Source organism: Ochotona princeps, chromosome 25 (genome assembly GCF_030435755.1).
Source record: "Ochotona princeps isolate mOchPri1 chromosome 25, mOchPri1.hap1, whole genome shotgun sequence".
NCBI classification, from domain to species: Eukaryota; Metazoa; Chordata; class Mammalia; order Lagomorpha; family Ochotonidae; genus Ochotona; species Ochotona princeps.
Genome location: NC_080856.1, coordinates 16,665,532 through 16,680,532, shown reverse-complemented (window position 1 = coordinate 16,680,532; position 15,001 = coordinate 16,665,532). Strand labels below are relative to the sequence as shown.

Below are 15,001 nucleotides of genomic sequence, written 5' to 3'. Positions count from 1 at the left end.
TGACTTTGTAATAAAAATAAATCTTTAAAAAAAAAAATGCAAAGAAAATGGAAGCAATCCCATATAAAAAGTAAGTACCAAATTTCCATCAAAGAGTAATACTAGAATTGTGTAGGAAATAACACAAAAATTCAGTCAGTTATTGAAAACTTTTTTTGCAGGGCCCAGGGAAATGAAATGCCAGTCAGTGAACTGAAAAACAATAATGCCCAAAGACCCCGAGGCTAAAGGTAGACAGTTAATTAGGAATCTGCATGGCAAGATGCTAATGAAACAATAAGGCCACCAATGCTACTGTGGGGCTGTTTACAGCATGAGGCCTGGCCAAAGAGCAGGAATACATGACTGCATAATGCAGAAACCCAAAGAATAGCAAACTGCATGTTTATATAACACAAAAGCATAGAAATATCACAGGGCAATTGAAATTCTGCAAGAGTGGAAATTGCAGAGGGAAAGGGAGGGAGTGAGGAAAGGATTAAGGCATTCACCAAGAACACGCAATTATTTAAGCAAAGGGAAGTGTACCTTTTCTGTAAAGTACTGCACTTGAAATACTTCAGGTTTAGGGCTGTATGTGGTGAGCCTTCCTTCTGTTTCTTCCCAACCATTTAAGAACACAACATGATTTTTAGAGCCTTAAAGCACACACAGCAGGCTGCAGATTGTTGCTTACTAACCCTTAATTATAATGACTAAATAAGAGTTTGAATTAATTAATTATAAAAAATAGGATATGCTGAACAAGGATCATTTTTAGAGAAAAATATTCGCTTAATAGATCCTTTTAAATTACTAAATACTTTGTCAATACCAATTAATATTCTATTATCAACAACTAATGGTATAATATCTTTAAAAAGTAAAAGAGTAACGCCTAATTGTTTGTGAGCAGCTGCTGGGCACAGCTGCTGAGATGTCCTGCAGCACAGCACGTCTCATGCTGGTGTGCCAGGCCCTCCGTCCACCTTCCTGCTTACGCGAGGCCTGGCAGGCAGTGGCCAGCGGCTCTCGGGACTCGGGGTCCCAACTCATCTGTGCAAGACCTGGACAGTTTCAGATTCCTGCATGGGGCTGTTTGAGTATCTGAGGTGAAAACCATCTGGTAGAATACCTCATCCTCTCTTTCTCCCCATGTCTCTGTGTTTCAAGTAAGTAAAACTAAAAACTTTAACCATTAAATGAAATTATTTCAAAATATCAAAAATTAGCCAAATTGAAGATAAGTGTACCCTAAACCATGACAAAAACAAACAGAAAGAAAGCTCATAGTAACAGAAGTATTTGGGGGGGCAATGGCAAATTTTCAGGTGAGGCTTACAAAATAAAGGAAACATAAAATACTCAAAACTGGGCCCGGCGCGATTGTGTAATGGTTGAAGTCCTCACCTTGCATGTGCCGGGACCCCATATGGGTGCCGGTTCTAATCCTGGCAGCCCTGCTTCCCATCCAGCTCCCTGCTTGTGGCCTGGGAAGGCAGTCAAGGACAGTCCAAAAATAAATAAATCTTTAAAAAAAAATACTCGAATCTGCACAACTTGAAGAGTTCTTCCTAAAATCAACCTTTTTAAGTTGTATAGTCATGACAATAAAACAAACTTTGTATAGGAGCTGGAATTCAAGCCTTACATTCTGTAAATGGCAAATATAATTCTGGGACCAAATATACAAAAGGAGTTTCTGTAGGTTCATATGAGAATTATTTAAAATTCAACAAGCTAGGAAAATCTCCGGTGGCTAAAAATGTGAAACTTAGACCTTATAAACATTCATAAATCAACACTGTACTTCATTTTTCCTCAGAAAACAATATACAGAAAATAATTTATAGAAACAAAGAATTCAAAATTGTACTCTAAAAAACGAATAGCTGGGCTCGGCGGAGTGACCTAGCGGCTAAAGTCCTCGCCTTGAACGCCCCGGGATCCCATATGGGCACCGGTTCTAATCCCGGCAGCTCCACTTCCCATCCAGCTCCCTGCTTGTGGCCTGGGAAAGCAGTCAAGGACGGCCCAATGCATTGGGATACTGCACCCGCGTGGGAGACCCGGAAGAGATTCCTGGTTCCCGGCTTCGGATTGGCGCGCACCGGCCCGTTTCGGCTCACTTGGGGAGTGAAACATTGGATGGAGGATCTTCCTCTCTGTCTCTCCTCCTCTCTGTATATCCGGCTTTCCAATAATAATAAAATCTTTAAAAAAAAAAAAAACGAATAGCTAACAGGTAGGCACTAGGTAATGGTGCTGATAAAACAACAATGTGCTTTCATACTATGAATTTTTTCTTTTTACTTGTACACAATTCTGGGGTGCAGCGCAGTCATCTGTTGCATGTATATAACACACAGTGACCTAATCAAGGTGTTTAGAATTCTATCTCTTATTGTTTCTTTATAACTGTGGCCTTCAAATTCATTTTTCAGTTGTACTGTTCTTATTTTTTTTTAAAGATTTATTTTTATTGGAAAGGGAGAATTACCGAGAGGAGAAGAGACACAGAGGATGATCTTCCATCTGATGATTAACTCCCCAAGTGGCCACAACAGCTGGAACTGAGCCAATCCAAACCCAGGAGCCAGGAGTCTCTTCCAGGTCTCCCACGTGGGTGCAGAGGCCCAAGGCTTTGGGCTGCCCTTGACTGCTTTCCGGGCCACAAGCCGGGAGCTGGATGGGAAACAGGGCCGCCAGGATTAGAACTGGTGCCCATATGGGATCCCGGCATGTGCAAGGCGAGGATTTTAGCCTCTACGCTATCACGCCTGGCCCTGCTCTTTTCTTGAGATTATAAATTTCAATTTATGATCTAGTCAAAGGTTGAATGCTCCACTCAATAAAGAGCTCAACAAAAAGCAAAAAGACCACCCAGTTCTGTAGCAACATGGACAAGGGTCATAAACAACATCTTTTCATGTGATTAAAGCTCTCATCCCTTAGTGCTCCATAAAATGTCAGCTGACTGTCACACACTACAGTCATCCTACTATAAAAAGAGACTAGAACGACCCCTCTTGTCCAACTACACTTTGATACCCATTATCTAACCTGCCTCTATCTCCACTTTATACCCTTCCTAGTCCCTAGGAATCACTCTTCATGGTCAAAGCTTCAGAAAATGCTTTAACCCCACAGCAACCATTCAACACAATGCATCTGACCCAGTACCTCTGCTATTCAGTAAGAATAAATCCAGTAAAAAGAACTAACAGGATCCTAACTGCACACTACATACTATTTTAGACACTAGCAATGGAACATCAATGCTACGCTGTTATCTTAGAGCAACCTGCCTGGGCTGTGCCATCACACTGCTTTTTTGCAGGCAAGTGATGGACACCTCGCCTCTGGGATTAAGGCAATGTGTGGCCTTAGAGGAAGGACAACTTCACAGATGTTCAGTAGCCATCACTAGCAACAGTCAGCTAAAGCAGATGATAGCAAGCACTGAAGCAACTAAATAAAAAGAACCTGATGACTTCTGAAAACAAGTTAGGACTTGTACTCCTCAAAGTCTAGTACCTGCTTACTGGGCAAGCTTAGCAGTCACAAGGGAAAGCCACTTTCCTAATGAAAATGTCATTGCTTCAATGTGGGGGCCCAGCACTTACGCTGATGCAGGAATTCACCCAGATAAAAAAATCACTGTCTATTTTTGAAAGCTAGTTAAAGCCTGTTGTAAATCAGATGGTTCTTTCTCTCCTACTTTGTCTGGCTTCTACCAGTCCACGATTCTGAGGCTCAGGAGAACACAGAGTGAAGCGCGGTCAGGGAAGAGCTGCAGTGTTAGCACACCGAGGCTCCTGCTTACAGCATGCCTGCTCTGGTGGGATGATGAACTAGGCTTCCCCAGAACATCGGATCTAACTCACCAGGCCTTCCAAGCATCTTACTAAGAGTGTGGTGATGATATCACTGTAAAATTCTACACACTGAATAACAAGGTTTTCTTGGATCAGAAGTTTAGCTATATATATTTTTGCGTAGGAAGAAATATGCAATGCATTTCTGAATTTAAGTTTACCAATCTAAGCACAAAAATTTTCTAATGCTGTACTAGGGGTTTTATAATACTACAAGGCTTTTTAAACCCTACAAAGAAATACAATGCACTTAAGTAGCTAACTAGGAGAAACAGAATGATGCGTAAAAACTATCCGCATTTACTAAATAAATTGGTTCAGAAAGTTCAGAAAGGAATGTTTAAAGAAGAAAGAAGTTGCACTAAGTTTTTTTTTTAAAATAAACGGTTGTTTCAGGTAGCCTAAGTGAATTATGAACAATAGAAGTGGGGTTGGCACAATGGGATAGCAGGTGAAGTCACTGAGATGTCCCCATCCAATCTGGATACCAAGTTCAAATTCTGGCTGCTTCACTTCTTCCTTTTTTTTTTTTTTTTTGTAAGATTTTTATTTAACAGGCAGATTTACAGAGAGAAGGAAAGTCAAAGAAAAAGATAATCCATTCTCTGGTTCATTCCTGAAATGGCCGCAACAGCTGGAGCTGAGCCGATCTGAAGCCAGGAGGTTCTTCTAGATTTTCCACATGGGTACATGCGCCCATGACATTGGGCCATCCTTTGCTACCTTCCCAGAAAAATAGGAAGGTAGATTGGAAGTGGAACAGCCAGGACACAAATCAGTGTCCACATGGGATGCCAGCATTTGCAGGTAGAGGATTAGCCTGCTGAGCTGCCATGCTGGCACCTGCTCCAGTTTGGACTCAGCTCCCACCTAATGCACTTGAGAAAGTAGCAGAGGCCCAAGTGCTTGAGCAACTGCAACTACACAGGAGACTGGAAGAAGCTCCAGGCTTTGTCCCAGCACAGCCTTACTCTGTGGCCATTTAGGGAATGAGCCAGTACATGGAAGAACTCTCTTTGGTCTCTCCTCCTCTCTGTCACTGCCTTTCAAAAACAAAAAAACAAAAAGGAAACAAAAAAACCTAAAGGGCCTCACAGTTCTGAAGACTTGCGAACTGGGCATCTGCCAAGACTGGGCATCTGGGCAGTTCTAGCCTTCATGTACATGAAAGACTCTGACATGGCAGCAGGTGAGCGAGCTCTCATGACTCTGAACGGCATGAGAGGCTCAGTAAGTGGGAAAGAAGGGCTCAGCCCTGAGCATCTACTCACTACCCAAGGCACTACTGGCACTGCAATTAGGAGTTGAGACTTCAACACAGAAACTTACACAAACATTCATATCATAGCAGCAGCCAGGCAGCTTAAAGTTGCATAAGTGACATATACACAATGAATGTTATTTGGTTTTTTTAAAAGATGTATTTATTTTTATTGGAAAGGCAGATGTACAGAGAGGAGGAGAGACAGAGAGGAAGATCTTCTGTCCAATGATTCACTCCCCAAGTGACCGCAATGGCTGGAGCTGAGCCAATCCGAAGCCAGGAGCCTCCTCCAGGTCTCCCACACAGGTTCAGGGTCCCAAAGCTTCGGGCCGTCCTCGACTGCTTTCCCAGGCCACAAGCAGAGAGCTGGATGGGAAGTGGAGTTGCCAGGACCAGAACTGGTGCCCACATGGGATCCCAGTGCTCTCAAGGTGAGGACTTCACCACTACGTTACCAAACCTGCCCCCATTATCATTTGTTATTGCTTTGGCAATGGCAGGATAAGATAAAGTAGTAGAAACGCCATTTATTTAAGATGCTTTAATCAAACAATACAGATTTAGTTTTCAAAAAGATCTCTTACTAGCCAATAGTCAGATCATGCAAAATCATCCATATCTATAAAGATGGAGGAGAACCTATTACTGTTTTTATAACTGCCAAAGAAAGCAATAGATGTCTGCACTACTTTAACTTTGACAACTAACTGATACTGGTGCCAGCTTGGTGGTACAGTGAATTAATCAACTTGCCTATGAGGGTGGAATTCCATATGGCCACCAGATATAATCCTGGCTACTCCACTTATGACCGAGCTCCTTACTAATGTGCCTGGGTGAGCAACAGAAGAGAGGCCAAGCACTTAAACCCTTGCCAGACACATGAAGAACCCAGAAGAGACTCTAGTGTCCTGGATTGACCCAGGCCCAATCACTGCAGTCCTGTGTGGAGTGAACCAAGAGATGGAAGGTCTCTCTGTAATTCTCCCTCTCCCTGTAATTCTGCCTTTCAAATGAATAAATGTATCTTCAAAAGAAACACTCAATTAATGATACTGAAAATGACAGAGCCCAGTGCAACAGCCCAGTGGCCAAATCCTCACTGTGGATGCAGCGGCATTCCATTTCTAATGAGGCAGCCAGTTCTAATCCTGGCAGCTCCACTTCCCTTCCAGTTCCCTGCCTGTGGCCTGGGAAAGCAGTCAAGGAAGGCCCAAAGCCTTGGGACCCTGCACCCACATGGGAGACCTGGAAGAGGTTTCTGGCTTCAGATTGGTGCTCAGCTCCAGCCACTGGGGCTACTTGGGGAGTGAACCAGTGGATGAAAGATCTTTCTCTTTCTTTCTTTCCTCTCCGTAAAATCTGCTTTTCCAATAAAAATCTTTTTGGACATGAAGTAAAGGTCATCAAAGATGAAGGTTAATAATGAAAATGAACACTAATGATCTCTAAGAATGCTTACTTTAAGGGCAGAAGTAATAAGTCATGAAGGCAGTCCAATAAAAGGAAGTGGCAAATTTGAAAATGTGTTTACAAACAATGGTTGCTTCTTGGGGGAATTTAAGGTGCCATCACCTGAGGTCTTCAGGTAGGAGTACAGCGCAACAGCTACTAGGTGCACAGGCACTGAACAAGATGCAGACTCAGAAGGCATGAAGGGGAAGAGGACGGAAAATTGTTAAGGATACTTGAAAAGTGAATTATTCCCGTTCCCTGCAAGTAGGAATAAAATGTCACAGAAAAAAAAGGTAGAATGTACTGTTGCAGAAACATAATAATTAAATCTATACAAGGTATTCCAGCTAAAAAATGCACAAAAATTAAACTAGAACAGAAAAAGAATCAAAACCATCAATAAAGCACTCTTCAATACCCAAATGACCTTGTTCTTTGGAAGACACGAAAGCAAAAATACAGGCAACTACATAAAAAGGTGTTTTCCTTCCCATAGCAAAAGCCAGATTCATCAATCACACGAGGAACTGCTTCCATATGACCAAACAGGATGCCACTCAAGTTCTCAGACAGTGCAGCAAATCTCTTCATGAAAACTGTTTAAACAGTTTGCTAAAATTTTCCATCTTGGGTTTCTAACAGTTAATATCTGGCCATCATCTTCCTAAGGCAGAGTGAGAATTTGCCCTCCCGTGGTATAAACACAGTGCAGTTCCAGTGCAAAGGGTGTGCTGTTACACGCAGCTGTTTTGCTTATAAAGAAGAGGTTCTCCTCTGCCTGGGTTTCAATGTGTGCGGAAGACACCATCAGGACACGGTCACGGTGACAGCCGGACACAGGAATGGTGGGACAGATATGCATGGTGTTTTAATGAAGTAGGCACTGCCTCTCATTGGAAGAAAATGAATGCTTAAGAAAAGCCAGTCAAAGGATTCTGAAGAACGCTGAAGGACAAACTTAGGGTAATCATTCTTTATAGATTTCCTGAGGAAATTTTTATACTAGAAAAATTCCTCTTATTAACAAAAATGGAATAAACTGTTTAGTCTGATTAAAGAATAGGGAAAAGGGGGATATTTGATATGTGGCTACCTCACAGCTTAAGTGTGTTGGCTCCATCTCTAATTCAGCTTCCTGCTAATACACACCCTGGGAGGCAGCAGGTGATGGCTCTAGTACTTGAGTCCCTGCCACCAATGTGGAAAGCCCAGATCCTGGTGCCTGGGTTCAGAACTGTTGCAGGCATTTGAGGAGTAAGAGAGGGAAAAAGGATGCAAGCTGCAGCCTTGTGACCTTGGAATAATAACTAAAGTATCCTCCACCAAACGTTGATTCCTGCATTCCAAGAGACCCATCTAACTGGTACAAAGTACTGCCCCTGCTCACCCATGCAGTTCCTTCCAAACACCTGATTCCCAGGGAACAAGACCTACAACCACCTCCTACCTCGCAGAATCCCTCCACCTTTCTGAACACCGCAGGACCCTAAACTATAAAGGCCCAGCCTGTTCAAAGACTGGGTCCTACCACATGTTCGCTCCATCTACATGTCAGCAGTTGGCTACCCTCTGCGCACTTACTCTTCTTTTTGGTTTAATAAATCCCAATTTGGCTGTGGATTCTTGCCCCACCTCTCTCTGTTCTGGGCCTGTTTCCTAACTAGTGAGCCAGTGGATGAATGATGCTATACCTTTATCTCTTACTCATTCACTCACTTACAAATAATATTACAGAATCAATTCCATTTTAAAATATCTAGTTTTAGGGCTCGGCAGCGTGGCCTAGTGGCTAAGGTCCTCGCCTTGATCCCATATGGCCACTGGTTCTAATCCCGGCAGCTCCACTTCCTCTCTGTCTCTCCTCCTCTCAGTATATCTGACTTTGTAATAAAAATTAAAAAATAAATCTTAAAAAAATATATATCTAGTTTTATTTGACAGGCATATTTACTGAGAGGAGAGGCAGAGAGATCGCCTGTCTGCTGGTTCACTTCCCAAATGGCAGCAACAGCTGGAGCTGAGCCAATCCAAAGCCAGGTGCCAGGAGCTTCTTCCAGGTCTCCATGAGGGTGCAAGGTCTCAAGGCTTTGGGCCGTTCTCAACTGCTTTCCCAGGCCACAAGCAGGGAGCTGGATGGGAAGTGGAGCAGCTGGGACACGAACTGGAGCCAACATGGGATGCCGTTGCTTGCAGGTGGAGAACTATCCAATTGAACCACCATATTGGCCCCAAATGATTAACTGTTCAGACAGGAGTTATACTGGAACTCATGAGTTCTAGAACAGTTTTATTACTTGCCACCAATGTAATCTTCACTTAATTTCCATTTCTCGGTTTACTTAAATAGAGGGTGCAATTACATCTTCCTCACAGATTTGCTATTATAACTTTCTCACAGATTTGTCATTGGAAACACAGAGTAAGTGACTAACACAAAGAATTGGCATTCACACCAGGTTGGTTTCATTCTGAATTCCTAAACTGAGTGCTGACACAGCTGGATGGCACCATTGGCTTGCTGCTGTCTGAGAAGAGAAGGCATGCCATCCAGAGCCCAGCTCTCCCCACTCAGACACTCAGCTTGCCGGAAGCATCACCCTAGTGACATCATTATCGACAGGGTTAATCCTCTTAGCTCAGCAAGGTCATAAACCAGACTTCATGAAGATAATCCAGAAAATCAGGTCTGAAGAAGACAGACACACATAACTAGATTCAGAAATAAGTAATGTTATAAGCACAAACATCAACTTCCACATGAGAAATAAGCCAACCCTGTAAAATGAACCTAAATGCTAATTTGGGCATATCAGTACATTTCCTCCACTTAGGACTACAATGTAGGAATCTGCAAGGATCTGAATGTCTTGAGCCCCGCCTTCACCTCACCAGCTGTTGCACTGACATGTTAACAGCTGATGGGAAAGGATTCGAAGGTGTGGCCTCTGCTGGAGTACTACCTCACAATGGTGAAGACCTTATAAAAACCATCACTTCCCTTATGTAAGAGGCCTAGTAGGCTGTTAATGTTCCCAAACCACATAAGGAAAAATCAAGAAACCGCCATGCTTGTCTATTGCAACTTGCTAAAGTATATTTGGTTCTCCATAAGCAAACTCTAACCAACCAAGCAACAGAAGCATCCTAAAGCAGTGCACATATTTGGAGTTTAAAGAGAGATCTAGGAGTAACATTGAGTTCTGAAAGTTATCATCAAATGAATATGTATAAGAACAAGGAAAAGGAAACATGTTAAAAGTGGTCAAACAGATACGGGGAATACAAGCATTAAGCAAGTAAGCAGTGTTTGTTAGGAATAGAAAAGAAACCAGAAAGCAGTATGAAGAGAAAAGAAGAAACTGGGATTAATCTAATCCAAATTAATCAGGCTGTCAAGAAGTTGAAATATCACCAATTCCAAAAATTCAAGAGAAATAAAAAGAATTCAGAATCACATCCTTTGGGAAATTAGGAGCTTAACAGTCATGTCCTACAATGCAAATTTACTGAAGAAGGCATGTTAGAAGTAGGATGTATTGCACACTACATGAGAAATTCAAGAAAAGGAAGTGGGAAAAATGGCCAAATCTTGGTTGGGGGACCAGGTTAGCTGCATACTAAGATACAGTCATACAAAGTTTAAATTGAAAAAAATATCCTCTCCCTTTTTAAATGGAAGGAATATTAGGGACTTTGTACCGACCTATACTGAAAAGGAGAAAGTTGAAGATTCAGATAAGCAGAGAGCAAAAGCAAGACATAAGGGTAGTATGAAATGAAACCTTCAATAGGAAGCTAAGAAATCTGGTGTAGTTATATTGCTGAAAATAAGGGTGGCAGGAAGTTGAAAAATGGGTTTTCATCAGCAAAGCAACATAATCTCATGACAATCAAAAAGAAATAGAATTTCCAGTGAATTAAAACAACTGAGAAACAACACTTGTGAAATGAAAGAGAATTGGAAACACTAAAAAGTAACAGGATCCCAGATATTTCAAAATCATAAGTTTTAGTTACAAAAATCTTAGAGTTGTAAATTCTGATTTTTTTTAAACAGCTATGAACAGCCTAGGCTCAGAGACAAAATAGAAATCAGCATTGAATGGCATAAAGATGGCTTTTTGCTTCACAGGATTAGCAGAAAGGCAAGGGCGAAATAATCTGAGGCTATCATCAAGAGCAATGTTTCTTCATTCCAAAGCTACTGAATCAGAAAGTGTGGACATGAGGCTCAGCTCTCGGTGTTTAACAAGTTCTCCCAGTAACAATGCTTGCTAGTTTAAGAATCACTGGTTGGGAAAAAGCTGAATGGAAGACTTTAAATTTGTGTGATCATAGATCAATGTAATACAGAAAATAAGCAGACACATTCATAGAGTGGAAATCTATCATACAGTAGACACTGATGACTAGGAGGCTGACTTCAGGATGCAGGCACTTAGTGTTTAAGACACCTGCGTGGGACATCGGGGTGGCTGGGTTCAACTTCTGGCTCGCAACAGTGCTTTGGACAAAGTAAGCATGATCAACAGATATTAACTGGTCATCTGCACATAGACAATATATAAAAATCAGTTTCACATAAAATAACATTAAACTATGGAAATATCACTGGTACCTCAAAATTAAATATATTAAGTAAATGTTTCCTGTATTACAGACATGCACTCTACTAAGTAATATAAATTGTACACACGGTTACTCAATGTCAAGATTAAGATCTATAATATCTTCCTGAACTCAAACTTCCATCTGTTTTACGATATATTTTTCCCATTTAAAAAAAAAAGAAAAAACTTTCATTACCTGAGTTTCCAGACCTTGCTCCAACAGGCGCCTCGCTTGATTTTCTACTTCAAGGCGAGCTCTTGCAATAAAAAGTAGATCGTTTTCTATTACTTCTATTCCAGAAAGATCTATCCCTTGAGATAGATAATCTATTTTAAAAAGAGACATTTAAATATTTCAATATCAAATAAAATCAAAACATCAACATTTAAGTGTATAACTTCTTCAAAAATAGTAAATATTTACTGTAGAATACAGTCCTCTGTCTATATTGAAAAGGAAAACTTCCTAAGTATTTTCTATTCAATAAATAAGTTTACTCTGGAGTTGAATCTTCCAAACGAGACACAGCTGGTAAAGCAAGAATGCAAATTATGTTTAAATTCAAGCAATGTCAAATTACAGAAACAGTAGGGTCCAATTACTTTTAATGTATGTATCTTAATGTTTTAGACTTACCAAGTTACAAGCACAATTTTAAAAGTCATTATATAATAGCAAATATTTGAAGCAAATGTCCAGCAGTGAGAATGATTAATAAACTACAGAAGTCTTCCCATGCATATATGATCAGATCAAGCCGACCTAACAGTTAAACAAAGACTTTCATGATATTTCTCAAAGAAAGAAAATTATATATAGCAATTTACAGAATTCTGTTAAAAGTTTTATTTATTGATTTGAAAGGCAAGGTTACAGATACAAAGGAAATGACAAAGGTCATTCCCTAAAATGGCTATAACAGTCAAGGCTTGGCCAGGCTAACAGGTGGCAGGAGCTCCATCTGGGACTCTGATGTGGGTAAACAGGTCTAAAGACTTGGGCCATCTTCCACTGTTCACTCTGATCCAGGGAGCTGGATCAGAAGTGGAACAGGACTGATGACCATATGGCATGGCAGGTCACAGGCTTAACTCACTATGCATGGTTTTATATACAGAGTTGTACACCAATAAGTATAAAATAGTTGTTTAAAAACATTAAAAGTCCACATGTTTAGAATTTTTGTAATGTTAAATGTGAAAGCAACAAACACTAGAAATAAAAATAAAAGTTTAACCTACTTAGACGCAAGTCTATAAATTATGTGTTTCATTCTAACAGTGTAAGTTACTTCTAAAAACAAATTTAGATAGATAACTATTTTGCCAGTTCAAAGATTACTGGATTATTTTTCGTTGCATTCTTTCAACTAAAACTCTTTTCTACCTTTAGACTTATTATTAGCGCAAGCACAAGAAAGAATGATATTAACTGTTTTTTTTAATATCTCAGATCACAAAAACTTAATAACAGTGTGTGGGATCCCTGGAATATCACCAAATGAAGCAATATTCTAGTTTTGGACATTCCTGAAGGAATGGGAGAAACAAATGCGTTAAAACACCTAGTCAATGAAATAATCACAGAGCACTCCTCCAATTTAGAGAAACAAAATTCCCGATACAGAAAGCTAACAGAACTTCAAAACGAGGTATCCAAGAAGAAGCCCACACAGACAGGGCTGAGAGCTCAGAATGGGTTTTGTTTCTCAACAGCAGCCTTGTGATCCCTAAGAACCTGTTCACAGGAAAAGTGAAGAGCTCAACCACAGGAATGTCAAGTTCCCTTCCAGCTGCAAGTTTCTGGAGATAAAGTCAGTGGGCACTTCATTCTTACAAACTCTGGTTTGCTCCTCTAGAAAGCAAGTCAGTCCTTCATCCTGTTAACTGAGCATCAAACATTTACTTACATCAGAATTAACACACCCATAAATACTGATTCCAAGATACTAAGAAACTGATCGAGAAAACCAAGGGGGAAAAAACGCACGAAATTATTACCATTGAAAGACTCCATGATAAACTATATTATACCAGGTGTTAAAGGAACAAAGAGAAATAGTTCACATCCCCACAGAAACTACGTCCAGTGAGAGAAAACAGTGGTGTTGCTGATGCTTCTCTGGCTTCCAGCACTGGCACTCCACATGGTTGCCAGTTGGTTTTCCAGCTGCTCCGCTTTTTATTATTACCATTATCATCTTACTTTACTAATTACAGTTCTGTAGGTAAAGGGATGCCCCTCTTCCCCACCTTGTGTCTCCGCTGTTAATAACAGTTAAAAGTTTAACATTCTGCTATTCATACACATCATGGCATTGTAGGTATAGATAAAGGTAGAAAATCTAGCACCATATAACTGATGTACATTTAATGTTTCACTCCAAGTCTTCCTTTTATTTGGAAGCAGAGCTGCAAACTGCAAGGTAAGGACAAATATCTTACATTCTCTCTGATAAAAGGCAACATTCATGCAAAATACAAAACAAATAGGTATATTGGTGTTCCACTTCTGTTACAGCTCTCTGCTAATGGCCTGGGAAAGCAGCAGAGGATGGTCCAATGCCTTGGGACCCTGCACTACTACTACTACAAGTAAACTCCTGGTTCCAAGCTTTGGATCAGCCAGCTCTGGTCATTATGACCATTTGGGGAATGAATGAATGAATGGATGGAAGACCTTCCCTCTTTATCTCCTCTTCTCTCTGTAAATCTGCCTTTGAAATAAAAATAAATATCTATTAAAATATAAATTATTACCCACTGAGTTTTTTAACCCTCATCACCTTACAGAACCACATCCCTCTTCTACCTTCTTACTCCTCACTCATCCACCTTAAAGAAGGATTCAAAAGACAAGCTAGATTCGGACTAATCAACTGACAGGTGAAAAGACAGATATTATTTTCCTTGTTATGATGCAAACCTATTTTCCTGTGAGAAGTAAGTGTAATAACAAACAAATCACACAACCCATAAAAGGAATGTAACCACAACCTCCATCTCTCTGAAATCTGCCAGAATAGAGATCATGATACGAAACTCCTCTCCATCCATCTGTTGGGTACTATCACCATCAAAGTTTCAACTCCTTTGGTGTCTGTTTGTCAAGCACAGAACAGAAAGATGATAATGATTCTAATAACATTAACTGATACACCTAGTATGTGGAAGGCACTAAGGTATTTCTTATTTTAATGCATGCCTCTTCATTTATAATTTTCTAAGCAATCTTGTAAGAAACATCATCTTACCTAGATGGAGGTACTGACACCAAAAGAACCTAAGTAACTGAACAATCAAGTTCACCTGCCAAGTAACTGGCAAAGCAAGTTCTGACTCCAAAGCTCCTACCACTTCTCCCCAGCCAGCCCATCCCACCAGCCTGGGCCAGAAGATAGCTTTATGTTTTCAGGCAAAAGAGCATCCCTCCTACTTCTTTCTGGTTTGCTCATTCAGGAGTAAAAGATTTTACCATCTTATCACATAGTGAAGTTAAATCAAGTTAGAACAATGAAAGTCATAAGTAGAGTCGTATTTACACATCTAAAGGTTTCACAACTGCAACTAAATCCCCTACAGAAAAAATTGTACAATAAAACCTGAATACGTACTAATTTTTCCCCTGAAAGCCATAATATACCAACTGCAAAGCATTTACATTGTCACAGCTATCATAAACAACCTAGAGAAGATTTAAACTCTACAAAAGGATGTGCACCAGCTGTATGAAACTACTGCACCGCTGTCCACAAGGGACTTGGACCTGTAAATTTTTGAAACTTGCCACCATTACTCAGTAAGGCAAGTAAATC

General features: G+C 40.5%; 1 protein-coding gene across 1 annotated transcript in view; it reads right to left on the bottom strand.

Moving 5' to 3' along the window:
- The window catches only part of COG5 (component of oligomeric golgi complex 5), a 254,069-nt gene that overhangs the window by 128,023 nt on the left and 111,045 nt on the right, over nucleotides 1-15,001 (bottom strand). The window contains exon 7 of the mRNA XM_004598593.4: nucleotides 11,383-11,513. Coding sequence (XP_004598650.2) covers nucleotides 11,383-11,513 — 131 coding nt within the window. The remainder of the gene's footprint in view (nucleotides 1-11,382; nucleotides 11,514-15,001) is intronic.